Raw genomic sequence first — 16,530 nt, 5'->3', positions numbered from 1 at the left:
CATACATAATTTTAATCTCCAATCTTAGTCATTGCTTATTTGGGGTCTTTCCTTTTTTGTTCCAACCCTCGATAAAATTTATCCCAGATCTTACAATATTCTGATTCGTCTTTATTCTTCAATTCCAACATCAATGTATCCAAGTCAGAATTTTCTTAATTACTTCCTCTTATTGTGGAATTTCCCTGCGTTTCCAGTTTTGGGCAAAGACCATTCTTGCTACCATAATAATGTGTATTGTTAAGTAGATTACCCCCTAGTTATGCTTATCATTTATGATTCCCAAAAGAAATAGTTCTGGTTTGAATTCTATTTCCTCTTCGGTTATCTCTATTTACCACCTTTGAATTTTCCGCCAATATTCCTTTTTCTTTTTGGGACAACCACCACATAGGGTAGTACGTGGGCATAGCCAACTCGATGTCACTCTTGTTGGGGGGCACTTGTCGTGGCCAATGCAAAGGCAGGATTTCCCTCAGACCCTCTCCCTCACTCTCATTATTATTATTTTAAGTTTTATTGCAATTTTTTTCTTTTTTCCAACATACATACTTTATGGACAGAATGTTGACCAAGGCACATCTTATACATCACGTTTATAATCATAGTTTCAATATATTCTAAATCTTCTCACTTTTATACAATACAATACAATACAATACAATACAATACAATACAATACAATAATACAATACAATAGTAGAGTTGGAAGGGACCTTGGAGGTCTTCTAGTCCAACCCCCTGCCTAGGCAGGAAACCCTATACCGTTCCAGACAGATGGCTATCCAACATCTTCTTAAAGACTTCCAGTGTTGGGGCATTCACAACTTCTGGAGGCAACTTCTGTTCCACTGATTAATTGTTCTAACTGTCAGGAAGTTTTTCCTCAGTTCTAAGTTGCTTCTCTCCTTGATTAGTTTCCACCCATTGCTTCTTGTTCTACCCTCAGGTGCCTTGGAGAATACTTTGACTCCCTCTTCTTTGTGGAAACCCCTGAGATATTGCCACAAAGAAGACTTTTATATAATCCTTTGTCTATTCCCATCAATTCATTTAGTCTTGCATATCATTGCTAAACATCTTTTTGGGGTCTTCAACTAATTACTTTTAATATCTCAGGGGTTGCCACAAAGAGGAGGGAGTCAAACTATTCTCCAAAGCACCTGAGGGCAGAACAAGAAGCAATGGATGGAAACTAATCAAGGAGAAAAGCAACTTAGAACGGAGGAGAAATTTCCTGGCAGTTAGAACAATTAATCAGTGGAACAGAAATTGCCTCCAGAAGTTGTGAATGCCCCAACACTGGAAGCCTTTAAGAAGATGTTGGATAGCCATTTGTCTGAAGTGGTGTAGGGTTTCCTGCCTAGGCAGGGGGTTGGACTAGAAGACCTCCAAGGTCCCTTCCAACTCTGCTATTCTATTCTAATTCATCTTAACAAATTAATCATTTATCACAATATCTTTGCTATTCTCACTTCAACCATATTGTTCTCTTTACATAGTTCTTTATCATTTCTTATACAATTTTTACACATAGTTAACATCACTATACACCGTGTAGTTCTACATTTTTTCCAGTTGTTTATCCTATGTGTTCGTTCCAAAAAATATCTCGCAAATTCTCCTTCCCCAATCATTAACATTTTGAATTCCCTACATTATTTAGATTACATTCAAAATTAATAATATTAAGTTGTCTACTTACACATTCCCATCACTCGCTTTCATTATAACCTTTTTTCCTTCCCTCCTTCCCTCTTCCTCTCTTCATTCTTTCTTGTCCCTTCCCCTCTTTCCTTCTTTTTCCTTCCTTGCTCTCTTTTCATCTTTCCTTCTTTTTCTTTCTTTCCTCTTTCCCTTCCTTCCCTCCTTTTCTTTTTTCCTTCCCTCTTCATTCTCCTTTGGTCTTTCCTTCCCCTCTTTCCTTCTTTATCCTTCCTTGCTCTCTTCCCATCTCTCCTTCTTTGTCTTTGTCTTTCCTCTTTCTCTTTATCCTTTCCTGTCTCTTCCTGCATGCTCAAATGCTAAAGGGGAAACATTTCTCCTTTTGTTTTGCTTTTTAGGTTGTTTTGCTAGCCCTCTGCCAGCGGAAACAGAACTCGGAGCCCCGTGGACACAACCCTCCCTCCAAACTCCGTTTTTGCTGGCAGAGGGCTGCAGGAGGCCCTCGTGGCCGAAAACGGAGCCCGGTTGGGCCGCGCGTGGCTCTCCCAAGCTCCAGTCCTTTGCTGTTTCTGGAGTACCTCCACGGGTCAGATCTAAGCACCCCGCTGGCCGAATCCAAGCCACGGGCCTTGAGTTTGACACCCTTGAATTAATTGTTCTCACTGTCAGGAAATTTGTCCTAAATTCTAAATTGCTTCTGTCCTTGATTCGTTTCCTTCCGTTGCTCCTTCTCCTGCCTTCTGTTGCTTGGATTGGGCTGGCCTCCCTCTTCTTTGAGGAGCCCCTTTAAATAGTGGCACACTGCTCTCATGTCACCCCCCTACCCTTTCTTTTCATTAAAAGAAGACCACCACCAAACGAAACAGTACCGGTATTCGTTTTGTACATTGAATTTCTTTCCTTTTTACAGCTGCTGCCGATTCCCGATTCGGTACCCATATCTCCGGACGATGGGGAACATGCTGATATTTACAAGCTCCGCATCCGGGTGCGGGGGAACTTGGAGTGGGCCCCCCCACGCCCGCAGATCATCTTCAATATCCATCCAGCACCAACGTAAGGAGGGCTGCTTGCCGCTTGTGATGTTTTGTGTCGTGTGTTTGTGTCACCTCAAGAAGCTCATTGGTGTCCTGATGAAGTTCTGCTTAAAGCAGGGGTGTCCAAACTTGGCAACTTTAAGACTTGTGGACTTCAACTCCCAGAATTCCCCAGCCAGCTGGCTGGGGAATTCTGGGAGTTGAAGTCCACAAGTCTTAAAGTTGCCAAGTTTGGACACCCCTGGCTTAAAGCAAAAGAAAATGGGAGGAAATTTCTAGGAAATGAAGAATTGAACTAATTTAAGAAGTTGTTTTATTCCCGTGTCCACCCAGTTCTCCAGGTATTTCGAATGAAACCTGGAATAGCTAAAATAAGGTAAAGGTTCCCCTCACACATACGTGCTAGTCGTTCCTAACACTAGGAGGCGGTGCTCATCTCTGTTTCAAAGCCGAAGAGCTGACGCTGTCCGAAAACGTCTCCGTGGTCATGTGGCCGGCATGACTCAATGCTGATTGCGCACGGAACGCTGTTCCCTTCCCACCAAAGGTGGTTCCTAATTTTCTACTTGCATTTTTACGTGCTTTCGAACTGCTACGTTGGCAGAAGCTGGGACAAGTAACAGGAGCTCACTCCATTACGTGGCGCTTAGGGATTCAAACCACCAAACTGCCGACTTTCCTGATCGACAAGCTCAGCGCCTTAGCCACTGAGCCACCGCTTTCCCTCATGGTTAAAATAGTGGGTCTTAAAGTTTCCTCTTTATGTAGACTATAAGTAGAGAGGTCAAGTGAGGAATCAGCCTAGAATCCCTACATAGCCACAAGAAATGACTTAGGATCAGTTCACTTAGCGATTTGCTTGAAGTTACAACCTACCTGAAAAGTGTCAGGTGCGAATGGCCAGGTCCCATGTGAAGGTTCAATTAAAGTGATTTATTGCTGAACGGCCTGCGTGCAGGAATCTTCCCAACTAACGGTCAGCTCCTCCTTGGTGTTAGATAAGGGGTCATGAAATTCAAGGGAAGTTGGACTTGGTCTGATTGTGGCTACGTAGGGATTCTAGGCCGATTCCTCTCTTGATTCTGCCCTCAGGGAAGTTGGACTCAGTCTGCTTGTGGCTATTTAGAGATTCTAGGCCGATTCCTCTCTTGACTCCGCCCTCAGGGAAGTTGGACTCAGTCTGCTTGTGGCTATTTAGAGATTCTAGGCCGATTCCTCTCTTGACTCCCCCCTCAGGGAAGTTGGACTCAGTCTGCTTGTGGCTATTTAGGGATACTAGGCCGATTCCTCTCTTGACTCCCCCCTCAGGGAATTTGGACTCAGTCTGCTTGTGGCTATTTAGAGATTCTAGGCCGATTCCTCTCTTGACTCCGCCCTCAGGGAAGTTGGACTCAGTCTGCTTGTGGCTATTTAGAGATTCTAGGCTGATTTCTCTCTTGACTGCCCTCAGGGAAGTTGGACTCAGTCTGCTTGTGGCTACGTAGGGATTCTAGGCCGATTCCTCTCTTGACTCCGCCCTCAGGGAAGTTGGACTCAGTCTGCTTGTGGCTATTTAGAGATTCTAGGCCGATTCCTCTCTTGACTCCGCCCTCAGGGAAGTTGGACTCAGTCTGCTTGTGGCTACGTAGGGATTCTAGGCCGATTCCTCTCTTGACTCCCCCCTCAGGGAAGTTGGACTCAGTCTGCTTGTGGCTATGTAGGAATTCTAGGCCAATTCCTCTCTTGACTCCGCCCTCAGGGAAGTTGGACTCAGTCTGCTTGTGGCTATGTAGGAATTCTAGGCCGATTCCTCTCTTGACTCCCCCCTCAGGGAAGTTGGACTCAGTCTGCTTGTGGCTATTTAGGGATACTAGGCCGATTCCTCTCTTGACTCCCCCCTCAGGGAAGTTGGACTCAGTCTGCTTGTGGCTATTTAGGGATACTAGGCCGATTCCTCTCTTGACTCCGCCCTCAGGGAAGTTGGGCTCAGTCTGCTTGTGGCTATGTAGGAATTCTAGGCCGATTCCTCTCTTGACTCCGCCCTCAGGGAAGTTGGACTCAGTCTGCTTGTGGCTATGTAGGAATTCTAGGCCGATTCCTCTCTTGACTCCGCCCTCAGGGAAGTTGGACTCAGTCTGCTTGTGGCTACGTAGGGATTCTAGGCCGATTCCTCTCTTGACTCCACCCTCAGGGAAGTTGGACTAGGTTGCTTGTGGCTATTTAGAGATTCTAGGCTGATTCCTCTCTTGACTCCGCCCTTAGGTTTTTGCCAGTTCTTTTCCTACACATCTCCTTTCCCTGATTCTCCCTCCCCCTCTTGTCTCATCAGGTGTGAAAGGCTAGGTCCACAAGGAAAGTTTTAATTCAGTCGATTTATTGCTAAAAGCCTACACACAGAAATCTTCTCAACTAACAGTCGGCACCTACTAAGTGTTATCTAAGTGTCAACAGCACTCAACGGATTTAGTTTGCTCGCAGCTACTACTACTCTGAGCTGATGCCTCAAACCTTGACCCATCCCGCTAACCACGTCCATTGATGACGTCTCACCTCGTGTCTCACCTCTTCCAGGCTGAGAAGCGAGTTGGGAACTTGAGCTTTCTTCTCTTTTAACGCCCCGCGTGTCTGTTTCTCCAGGAGAAAGGCAGCAGTGGCCAAGCAGAACTACCGCTGTGCCGGCTGTGGGATCCGGACCGATTTCGGTGAGTCCTTCCTTGACTTGGATGAGTTCTGAAGGCCCAACGTTGGCCTAGAGCAAGGGTGTCCAATTGGATTTCTGGGAGGCCAAGATCGGCATTGTGGTTTTGGGATTAAAAACCCAGTTATTAAATCCTCACAACACAGAGACATGTCTGGTTCACAATTCAAAAAAGGTTTATTTACAGAAAAATGAAGAGTGTTTGCAAAGGCAGTCTCCAAGTCTCCTCCCAAGGGGATCGAGTAGAAGGAGAGCAAAGAGTAGCATCCAAACAATACTTTGTATACATTCTACTCCAGGGGTGTCCAAACTTGAGAACTTTAAGACTTGTGGACTCCAACTCCCAGAATTCCCCAGCCAGCCATGCTGGCTGGGGAATTCTGGGAGTTGAAGTCCACAAGTCTTAAAGTTCCCAAGTTTGGACACCCCTGGTTTAGGTCTTCTAGTCCGACCCCCTGATTTGAGTTTGTGCTTAATTCAGGGGTGTCCAAACTTGGGTATTTTAAGACTTGTGGACTTCAACTCCCAGAATTCCCCAGCCAGCCATGCTGGCTGGGGAATTCTGGGAGTTGAAGTCCACAAGTCTTAAAGTTCCCAAGTTTGGACACCCCTGTTCTACTCCTAAGAAACTCCCCCCCTCCTGCTCATTTATTTACGTCGTTTATTTCAAAATGTCATACCTTAAAGCAGGGGTGTCCAAACTTGGGAACTTTAAGACTTGTGGACTTCAACTCCCCGAATTCCTGCCTGGGGAATTCTGGGAGTTGAAGTGCACAAGTCTTAAGGTTCCCAAGTTTGGACACCCCTGCCCTAAAGGGTCAACTGGACCATTGCTTGAGAGGCCCCCTATCTCTTATTTGGCTTCTTCCTGGTGCCTCTCGTCTGAGCAGATGGCTTCCTATCTAACTTGTACGCAGGCTTGGAATAACAAAGGTTATCTTGTCCCTGTTTACTGAACACAATTTGTGGTTAGCAAAAGCACAGTAACCTATTACACATTGTAGGCAAGAATATAATGGCTTATACATTTGACATTGTAAAAGAATACAGAAGTAACCTTTTAATGTTTTATAAAAGAGTAACTTAAGATCATTTCCTTCATAGTTGTCTTCTGCGGGCCGGGCGGGGTGGGGGGAGAAGGTCTGGGCAGACTCCTGCAGCCCCCTGCTGGTCAAAATGGGCTGCGGGGCGGCCCCTGCACGGCTCATTTTGGCCAGCAGGGGGCTGCAGGAGGCCGTCCAGACTGAAAATGGGCCGTACACCCCCCCACACACACCCCTTCTCTGGCTTGGAGAGCTGCCAGGCTGATATCTGCAGAACTTGGCAAGGAGTCTCGGAGAGTCACGAACGAATGAAGCAAACTAATTGCCTCCTGCAAACTCCACTCCCCTTTCGCTCCTCTTTTATTTCCTTTGGGAGGGGCCATTCATCGTTCCCCCCACTTATGACTATTGCAGCATCCCGTGGTCACATGATCGATATTCAGAAGCTTGATAGCTGACATATTTACGACCGTTGCAGCATCCCGGGTCATGTGATCCCTTTTTTTTGCGACCTTCTGACAAGCAGAGTCAACGGGGAACCCAGATTCACTTAACAATGTGGATACTAAGTTAAGAACTGCAGCGATTCACTTAACAAATGTGGTGAGAATAGTTGTAAAATGGGGCAAGACTCACGTAACCAATTTCTCACTTAGCAACACAAATTCTGGGCTCAAGTGTCATACGTTGAGGACTACCTGTATAGCAATCCGTGCAGGCGAAAAGCCACTAGCCCTACCTGAACAAGGTTCCTATGTGCTGTGAATTCACAGGTAACTCTTCAAAACTGTTTCCAAATTAGAGACTTTCAAAGCAGTGGTAACTTCAGACAGTGAATGAACAGTCGTAAATTGAGGACTACATGTAAAAATGGAATCGCACCTAGGCGGGCAGATCCCTTAGTGCCAGAGTGTAAACTCGCAAAGCATCCCTGGCCTGCCCTCGAGTTGCCATAGGAACAGGGGGAGGGGAGGGGAAACCGATGAAACGGCACGGCAGCCAAAGACAGATGTACATTCCAGACGTATCTTTCTCAAGGCTGTATCCCAAGGTTACCCCACTCTACAACCCCAAAATTGCTCCATTGGCGAATGTGATTGATGACACAAACTGGGGGGAGGAGAAAAACAGGTCATAATTGGGCCGTAAATTACATGGGGTCAGAGCTGGCTTCACTTGGGAATGTGCCAACATGAACTCCTAATAAAGAAACTGGATTTCTTTTGAAGCTTGGCTCGAGGCTCATGATTTAATTAGGGCATCCTTTGGAACCAGGACAGCAAGCCAACTCTGACCCCACGTAATTTAGGGCCCCAATCATGACCCTGGGACACAGCTTTGAACAGAGATAAGTCTGGTATGTGCCTCTGTCTTTGGCTGCCATGGCGTTTCATCGGTTTCCCATCCCCCCTTCCTATGGCAACTCGAGAGCAGGCCAGGGATGCTTTACAAGTTGACACAGAGCTTTTGTCAAACTACCTTGATTCTAGAATATTCTGAGGTTGATCCTCAGCCCCCAACGCTCACCAGAGTCGAAAGGCTCTGCCTGCAGATCGCTGCTGTCTTAAGTTCCCTTTCTCTCTTCCTTCGTCGGACGGGCCTCCAGATTACATCAAGCGGCTGCGCTACTGCGAGTACCTGGGCAAATACTTCTGCCAGTGCTGCCATGAGAATGCCCAGATGGTCATTCCCAGCCGCATCCTCCGCAGGTGGGACTTCGGCAAATACTACGTCAGCAACTTCTCCAAGGACCTGCTGCACAAGATCTGGAACGATCCCCTCTTCAACATGCAGGACGTTAACTCGGCCCTCTACAGGAAGGTCAAGCCTCTCAACCAAGTCAGGGTAAGCAGGCATGTGGGGCTTGGCGGAGGGGGGAAATTCAGGTCCTGACAGGTTCTGGAGAATCGGTAGCGGAAATTTTGAGTAGTTCGGAGAACCGGCAAATATCACCTCTGGCTGGCCCCAGAGTGGGGAGGGAATGGGGATTTTGCAGTATCCTCCCCTGCCACGCCCAACAACCCACAAAACTGATCATAAAAAACAAAATGAATTTCACCACTGGCTTGGAGTCATGCTTTGTCCTGGGAGGCTTCAGGGAGGCGTGCTAGGCCGAAAGGGCATGGTGTGTGTGTGTGTGTGTAGCACACAGATGCATGGGGGTGAGGGAGCGTGGAGGGGTCGCCCCCACATGCTGAGGGGTGTGTGGCATGTGGACGGGCAGTGCGCACACATTGCACTATGTGTGTGGGCCCGTCCGCGAGCGCTATCACGCAGGTGCTTTTGTTACACAACGACAAAAAAGTTGGCCCTCCCTGCCCTAGAGTATTCCGGACAAATGACCAATCTCTTTTTTAAAACCTCCAGTGATGGAGCACCCACAACATCTGGTGGCAAGCTGTTCCACTGGTTAATTGTTCTCACTCTTAGGAAGTTTCTCCTTGGTTCTAGGTTGCTTCTCTCCTTGTTTAGTTTCCACCCATTGCTTCTTAATCCTGCCTTCAGATGCTTTGGAGAATAGGTTGACACACCCCTCTTTTGGGGGGCAAATATTGGAAGACTGCTATTGTGTCTCCCCTAGTCCTTCTTTTCTCTAGACTAGACAAACACTGTTCTTGCCACTGTTAACAAAATAACAGAGTTGGAAGGGGCCTTGGAGATCTTCTAGTCCAACCCTCTACTCATGCAGGAGACCCTAGAGCATTCCAGACAAATCACTATCCATTTTTTTCTTTAAAACCTCCAGTGATCTTCAACAATTTCTGGAGGCAAGCAAAATTAACTTCTGGTTAATTTTTCTCTTTGTCAGGAAATTCCTCCTTCGTTCTAGGTTGCTTCTCTCCTTGATTAGTTCCCATCTGTTGCTTCTTGTCCTACCCTCAGGTGCATTGGAGGATAGGTTGATCTGGAGACCCCTCCCCGATTCTTCTAAAATGATCCCCAAGTGTAAAATCACGCTGGATTATTTTGTTAGTTGCTGCTTCAGGAGCTGGAGGCTAAAACATACCGTTTCCCCCAAAATAAGACCTCCCCAGATAATAAGCCCAATTGGGCTTTTTAGTGCATGGGCTAAAATCAGCCCTCCCCTAAAAATAAGCCCTCCTTGAAAATATTCCAACACAGCAGCAACCATGAGGTCACTACGCTCGCCACCTTCTGCACCTGAAAAATAATAAGACCTCCCCGAAAATAAGGCCAAGCGCTCATTTCAGGGGTCAAAAGACTTATTTTCGGGGAAAGACAGTAGGAAGAACAGTTGTAGGAACTGGATATGTCTAGTTTGATGAAAAGAAGGACTAGGGGAGACATGATAGCAGTCTTCCAATATCTCAGGGGCTGCCCCAAAGAAGAGGGAGTCAAACTATTCTCCAAGGCACCTGAGGGTAGAACAAGAAGCAATGGGTGGAAACTAATCAAGGACAGAAACAACCTAGAAAGGAGGAGAAATTTCCTGACAGTGAGAACAATTAATCAGTGGAACAGAAGTTGCCTCCAGAAGTTGTGAATGCCCCAACACTGGAAGTCTTTAAGTGTCAGCGTTCCAAATATCATGCAGAATTAAATCATTGTCCAAGGCAAAGTAGTCCTTAAAACTCCAATTTAATAAGACAGGCATGTTGGCATTATGCTGTTGAAATTTCAACTCTAAGGTACATCCGGTGAATTCCCCAAGTTAAAAGTTCATCATCTATCCCCACACCCCATAATTCATCACATGGTCCAGAGAAGATCAAGATGTCATCTAAATAAACGAGTACTCCGCGGTACAGGTGGTCGTGTAGCACTTCATTTATGTACTGCATGAATACTGCGGGTGCTCTTTGTAGTCCGAAAGGCATGACTTTATATTGGAAGCTGCCTAAGGGAGTATTAAAAGCAGTCTTCCACTCATCCCCTTTCCGGATTCGTATACGGTAATACGCCTCTCTCAAATCCAGCTTGGTGAAGATCTTGCCCTTAGCCAAGTGGTTCAACATATCTTTCATGAGAGGGAGGGGATAGGTATTCTTTTCGCATACCGCATTCAAAGCTCGTAAGTCCACACAGAGGCGAACCCCCCCCATCTTTCTTTTCCCTGAAGAGCACTGGGGCCGCTACTTTTGATTTTGCTGGTTCAATAAACCCTCTTTTCAAATTGGTGTCGATGTACTTCCTCAATTCTATCATCTCTTTAGGCGTCATAGAGTACATTTTGGGCTTTGGTAAGGTTACCCCAGGTTTGAACTCTATGGCACAATCTGTGGCGCGGTGAGGTGGAAGGTAGTTTCCGTCTTCCTCACTGAACACCTCCGCCAGATCCCAATAGATCTTTGGGACTCGTTGGATTCCCGGAAGTTTAGTGTCTGCTGCGGTTGCTGCAGGTTCTGGATGGGTTGGGCTGTTAGGTTCCAATGTTCCTGGGTGGCCTTTTGGTTCCACTGGTGGTAACGGGCCAAGTCCAATAGTCACCTTTCTAACGCCATCCTCCCACTTTATGGTAGGTTCCCACTTGTCCAACCATGCAAGCCCTAGGATAACTGACTCCTGCATTCCAGGGGCCACGATGAATCTGAGGAACTCATAGTGGCGGCCTATCACCAGTTTTACTAACTCAGTGATCTTTGTAGCCGGAGCTCCCCCAATTAGGGTTCCATCCACTTGCTCAAACGGAATGGGTTGTTTCAGGGGTTTGGTGCGTATACCTAGTTGCTCCACTATTGACATGCTGATTAAGCATCGGGTGCAGCCGGTATCTATAATCACCCCAACTTCCCCTTCTACCCCCGTTTTCGGTATTTGGAGTTTGGCTTTTATTTGGAAGGGGCGGATAGGTGCACTCACCATTGGGTCGTCTTCTGGGGTTCCTTCCTCTTCCTCCTCTGAAGTGTCCAGGGCATTTTCAGTGGCTCCGCTCTCTGCCCCTGCTGGCTGTCGTGCCAGACGACTTTTTTCTGGTGGTTTTCTGGGGGTTTTCTTGACTGTGCTGGCAGGTGGTTGGCGTGGTTGTGGAACTGGGGCTGGAGCCCAGCATGTAGATGCCCGGTGGCCAAGCTGACCACAACGGTAGCACTTTATTTTGGGGCCCCAGGAACGAGGGGTTGGCGGGAGCTTTTCAGTTTGCTGCCTCTGCGTTCGGTGGGCTAACGTTTTTTTTTTCAGGGGTTCTGGTACCAGGCTTTGGATAGGTATTAATCTCGTGGTCCAGTATGATTGCAGTGGTGTACCATTCTTGGATACGATCTGGGGTCCCCCTTACAGCACAAGCTTGTTTCAGTTTGGGATCTAAGGCCTTTTTGAACGTATAGACCAATAGTCTCTCTGGCCAGTATCGTAGTCTTCCAGCTATTCTCCGGAATTCCCAAACTAATTCTTTGACCGCCCGACCCCCCTGTCGTAATTCCTGGATCTGGTCTTCAGCATCTACCTGTTGGGCCACATCGTAAAATCGGGCCCGCATCAGTTGGATGAACCCCGTTATGTCATCTAACTCAGGAGCTGCTTCTTCATGGAGTTCCGCTATCCATTGTGCTGCCTCTCCTTCATTCATCCCCTCTGCTATTTCTTGGATCAGTTCTCGATCCGTCAGGTATTGTGGGCCTACTTGGTCAACGTATGCCAACACTCGATTCATAAAGTAAGCTAGTTTGCCTCGGCTGCCATCATAGGTTGCACGGAACCTTGGGGGTGTGGGAGGAGGAGGGGGTGCTGGTGGTTGAACCGGAGCAACCTGTTGGCCTGCTGCTTGGGGTGGTAAGCTTCTTTGTGGGGCCACCCCCATCGGTTGGGCAAAAGCCTGCTGAGGCATTGGTGGGGGGGCTGGGCCCTGTGGTGGTCCCATTCCCTGGCTCTGCCTCTGAGCAGCTATTTGGGGTGGCGCCATTGGTTGGGAAGGGGCAGGCGTGCACTGGCATTGAGCCCATCCATGACCCGGGAAGAAAGCCCAACCTGAATTGGCTTGATTGATGGGTCCAGAGCCATCGCTTTGCAGAGGGGGGAAGGTGAAAGTGTTCCAGGCCCCTTTCGGCTGGTTAAGTTTTACTTCCCAACTTTTTTTCACTCCAGGAGGGGGGGGTGCTGATTCGCTGATGGCTGTGTGGAAAGACCCAAGGTCTCCGCTCCACTGCGCAGCCGTTTCTCTGCTGGGAAAGGATAATGTGGGCTTTGCTAGGCTCCACCCGGGTGGTTCTGGGGGCCCCAGGGGTTTTTGTTCACTCACATTTAGGCGTCGGAATTGGTCCGGAAGGCCCATCAAAGACTGGCTGCGTGATAGCGACTGAGATCTCCATTCATTTGCTCTTTTCCCCATGCTCCAGCCGTCTGTCAGAGTTCCCTTGGGGGGCCCCCCTCCTTCCAGCAGGCATTCCTGAGAAGCAATAAATCCCGAAACTTCCTCCCGCAGATCAAACTCCGTCTGTGAGGGATATCTTGGTTTCGGTTCCTTTCGCCGGGCGCCCTGCTGAAGCTCCCTTTGCTTCGCCGCTGCGTGTTGAACTATTTCTTTAGAAGGTGCATAGATGGTTTCGACAAACATAAGTGATCCATCATCCTTAGCTTTCTCTGCTGCATTCTTTCCTTCCTCCATCTTCACTGAAATTTCGTCCTGCCCAGGGTTGGGTCAGAGCTGGGATTCAGTACCCCGATGAAAAAACCGTTAGCCCACCGAACGCAGAGGCAGCAAACTGAAAAGCTCCCGCCAACCCCTCGTTCCTGGGGCCCCAAAATGTAAGGGGGACCCCAGATCGTATCCAAGAATGGTACACCACTGCAATCATACTGGACCACGAGATTAATACCTATCCAAAGCCTGGTACCAGAACCCCTGAAAAAAAACCGTTAGCCCACCGAACGCAGAGGCAGCACAATGGATAGCGGAACTCCATGAAGAAGCAGCTCCTGAGTTAGATGACATAACGGGGTTCATCCAACTGATGCGGGCCCGATTTTACGATGTGGCCCAACAGGTAGATGCTGAAGACCAGATCCAGGAATTACGACAGGGGGGTCGGCCGGTCAAAGAATTAGTTTGGGAATTCCGGAGAATAGCTGGAAGACTACGTTACTGGCCAGAGAGACTATTGGTCTATACGTTCAAAAAGGCCTTAGATCCCAAACTGAAACAAGCTTGTGCTGTAAGGGGGGGCCCCCTCCTTCCATCAGGCATTCCTGAGAAGCAATAAATCCCGAAACTTCCTCCCGCAGACCCTTTGGCTTATCAGGGAATTTCTCATGGAATTGCTTCACTAATTTATCTGCTTTCAGATCCCAACTTTTCACCCACGTAGCTTCTGACAAAGGGTATCCCTTCCAATGCACTAAATATTGTAAACGACCTCTATACAGCCTGGAATCTAATATTTTTTTCACTTCATAATGTGTTTCCCCTTCTACCACTACGGGAGGAGGTGGATTTTGGGTGGATGGTCTCGTGCTAGACTCCCTTACCGGCTTCAATAAGCTACAATGGAATACCGGGTAAATTTTCCCTAAGAGTCTGGGTAGGCTGAGTCGAACTGTCACTGGGTTAATTATCTTTTCTATTGGGAAAGGACCTAGAAATTTTGGACCTAATTTCTTACTAGGCATCTTTAATCTTATGTATTTAGTAGACAAAAAAACTTTGTCCCCCACTCGAAAGGGGGGTTGTAGGGAACGATGTTTATCAGCTTGCTTCTTGTAGGCTTCTGCCGCATCTGTTAGCGCCTTTTTGGTATTCTCCCATCCCTTCTTTAGTGTCTCCAGCCATTCATTCAGGGACATGGAGGAGGGAGGTTCCTTAGATAGTTCAGGCATGGGAACGAATTCCATGCCACTGGTAATCTGGAAAGGAGTTAATCCGGTACTGCTGTGAACCGTATTATTATATGCTACTTCAGCGAAAGGCAGCAAGTCCGACCAATTGTCTTGCTGATAGTCCACATAACACCGGATATACTGTTCCACCATCGCATTGGCCCTCTCTGCTGCCCCATTTGTGCTGGGATGAAATGCTGAGCTGAGTCCCTGCGTGGACCCGATCGATTTTAGGAATTCTCTCCAGAACTTGGCAGTGAATTGAACTCCGCGATCTGAAATGATCCTTTTTGGAACTCCATGTAGGCGATAAATGTGTTTCACAAACATTTTCGCTAATTTCTTTGCGGATGGTAGGCTTGAACAAGCGATAAAGTGTGCTTGCTTGGAAAACAAATCAATAACTGTCCAGATTACTTTATTACCACTGCTATCTGGAAGTCAATTGGTCAGACTTGCTGCCTTTCGCTGAAGTAGCATATAATAATACGGTTCACCGCAGTTGAAATAATGTTAGGGTTCTAAATACCATGCAGAAATAAATCATTGTCCGAGGCAAAACATCCTTAATGGTGCAATTTATTCCGCAGGCATGTTAGCACGGCTATGGAAATTTCAACTCTGAATTACATCCTGTAAGTTCACCTAGTTGAAAGTTCATGATCTCTCCCCACACCCACAAATCCATCACATGTTCCAATCATCATCTTCCACGCTGGCATGTACACCCATCTTCTTCCGGCCAGGTGTCGAGGTGCTGAGACAAAAGATGACCTTGGCTTCTACAAAAGAATGTCAACAATCCATTCTACAATCCTACTCCTTTCTATTCCCCCCTCCCAATTACTACACTATTGAAACAGCATAGAAAATTATAAGAAAGTATGGCAGGCCAAAGATCCTAAAAAGAACATAACTACAGGCCTGACATTAAGAAGATGTTGGATAGCTATTTGTCTGGAACGGTACAGGGTTTCCTGCCTAGGCAGGGGGTTGGTTGGACTAGAAGACCTCCAAGGTCCCTTCCAACTCTTGTTACCCTGAATTCATGCTCTTCTTGCTCTCTTCCAGCTTTTAAGAATCCAGCTGTACCACATGAAGAACATGTTCAAGACATGTCGCCTAGCTAAAGGGTAAGGATTCCAAAAAAAAACGTTTTCGGAGAGTCCCATCGTTATCATAGAGCGAGAGCAAGCGGTGAGCAGCAGGGAGTTGGTGCCACAACCGATGGCACAATTGACCGAATGTGTGGCTTGGTCGTTTTCTCACAGACGTGAGAAAAGGCAGATTGCATGCTCAGGAGTGTTGGGAAATGGGAAATATTGTCATCTCATACGGATTTACAATCCGGTTGTATCTGGACGATACTATCACAAACTATCTATCTAAAGCTGTGATGGCGAACCTATGGCATGCCTGTGAGAGGTGGCACGCAGGAGCCCTCTCTGTGGCCATGCGTGCCGTCACCAGCTTCTCTTCTGATTTCCAGTGCGCACATGCATGCCCGCCAGCTGGTCTTCGCGGGTGCCAGAGAACCAGAAAACGGCTGGAAAACAGCTAAAAAACAGGTCATTTTCGGGCCATTTTTAGCCATTTTCAGGCTGTTTTTGAGCCATTTTTAGGCCGTTTTTGCCCCAAGAATGGCCTGAAAACACCCCGAAAAAAAAAAACCAGGCATGAGCTGTCATGTCAGCCAGCTGGTGTTCAGGTTTCCAGCACTCTGGCACACGCACACGCATGTACGGACGTTCCAGTTTGGGCACTCGGTGCCGAAAAGGTTCCCCATCATTGACCTCTAGTTTTCTTTCTGATAGAAGAGAATATTTGTAGCGCAGGGTTGAACTGAGGTGTCCTTGGTGCTCTCTGAGCTCGGTGGTTTTCCTGAAGACGTTTTATTACCCAACTCGGTAATATCATCAGTGTTAGGAAGGAGTGGAGTTTGTGGAGGAGGAGGAGGAGGAGGAGGAGGAGGACTGGATATTTTGGTGCTCTCTGAGCTTGGTGGTTTTCATGTTTCATGACCCAACTAAGTAACATCATCAGTGGTAGAAGGGAGAGGGATTATATTGTATACTACCCGCTAATTGGGCGGGTGCCCGGGTATTTGTTTATGCTAATCCTGTATTAGACAGGAAAAGGAATGAATTATATCTATACTGTCAAGTCAAAGTAATGCTGGAACATACAAACACATCCAAAATGCACACTCTCACTGTCAAAAGTACTGTGATTTGACCCTATGGATATAATTCATTCCTTTTCATTTCAGCGCTCCAGGCGCTCCAGAGTTATGCTGGAACACACATAGACACACACAACCACACACCCCAAGGGGTGT

General features: G+C 47.3%; 1 protein-coding gene across 2 annotated transcripts in view; it reads left to right on the top strand.

The window, feature by feature from the left end:
• Positions 1-16,530, top strand: part of RUBCN (rubicon autophagy regulator) — a 69,030-nt gene that overhangs the window by 45,707 nt on the left and 6,793 nt on the right. For both annotated transcript variants that reach the window (XM_081956036.1, XM_081956035.1), the window contains exons 15-18: positions 2,576-2,721; positions 5,319-5,383; positions 8,029-8,267; positions 15,264-15,325. In XM_081956036.1, coding sequence (XP_081812162.1) covers positions 2,576-2,721; positions 5,319-5,383; positions 8,029-8,267; positions 15,264-15,325 — 512 coding nt within the window. The remainder of the gene's footprint in view (positions 1-2,575; positions 2,722-5,318; positions 5,384-8,028; positions 8,268-15,263; positions 15,326-16,530) is intronic.

Source organism: Natrix helvetica (assembly GCF_964273705.1).
Source record: "Natrix helvetica genome assembly, chromosome: 5".
NCBI classification, from domain to species: Eukaryota; Metazoa; Chordata; class Lepidosauria; order Squamata; family Natricidae; genus Natrix; species Natrix helvetica.
This window is presented reverse-complemented; position numbering and strand designations above follow the sequence as displayed.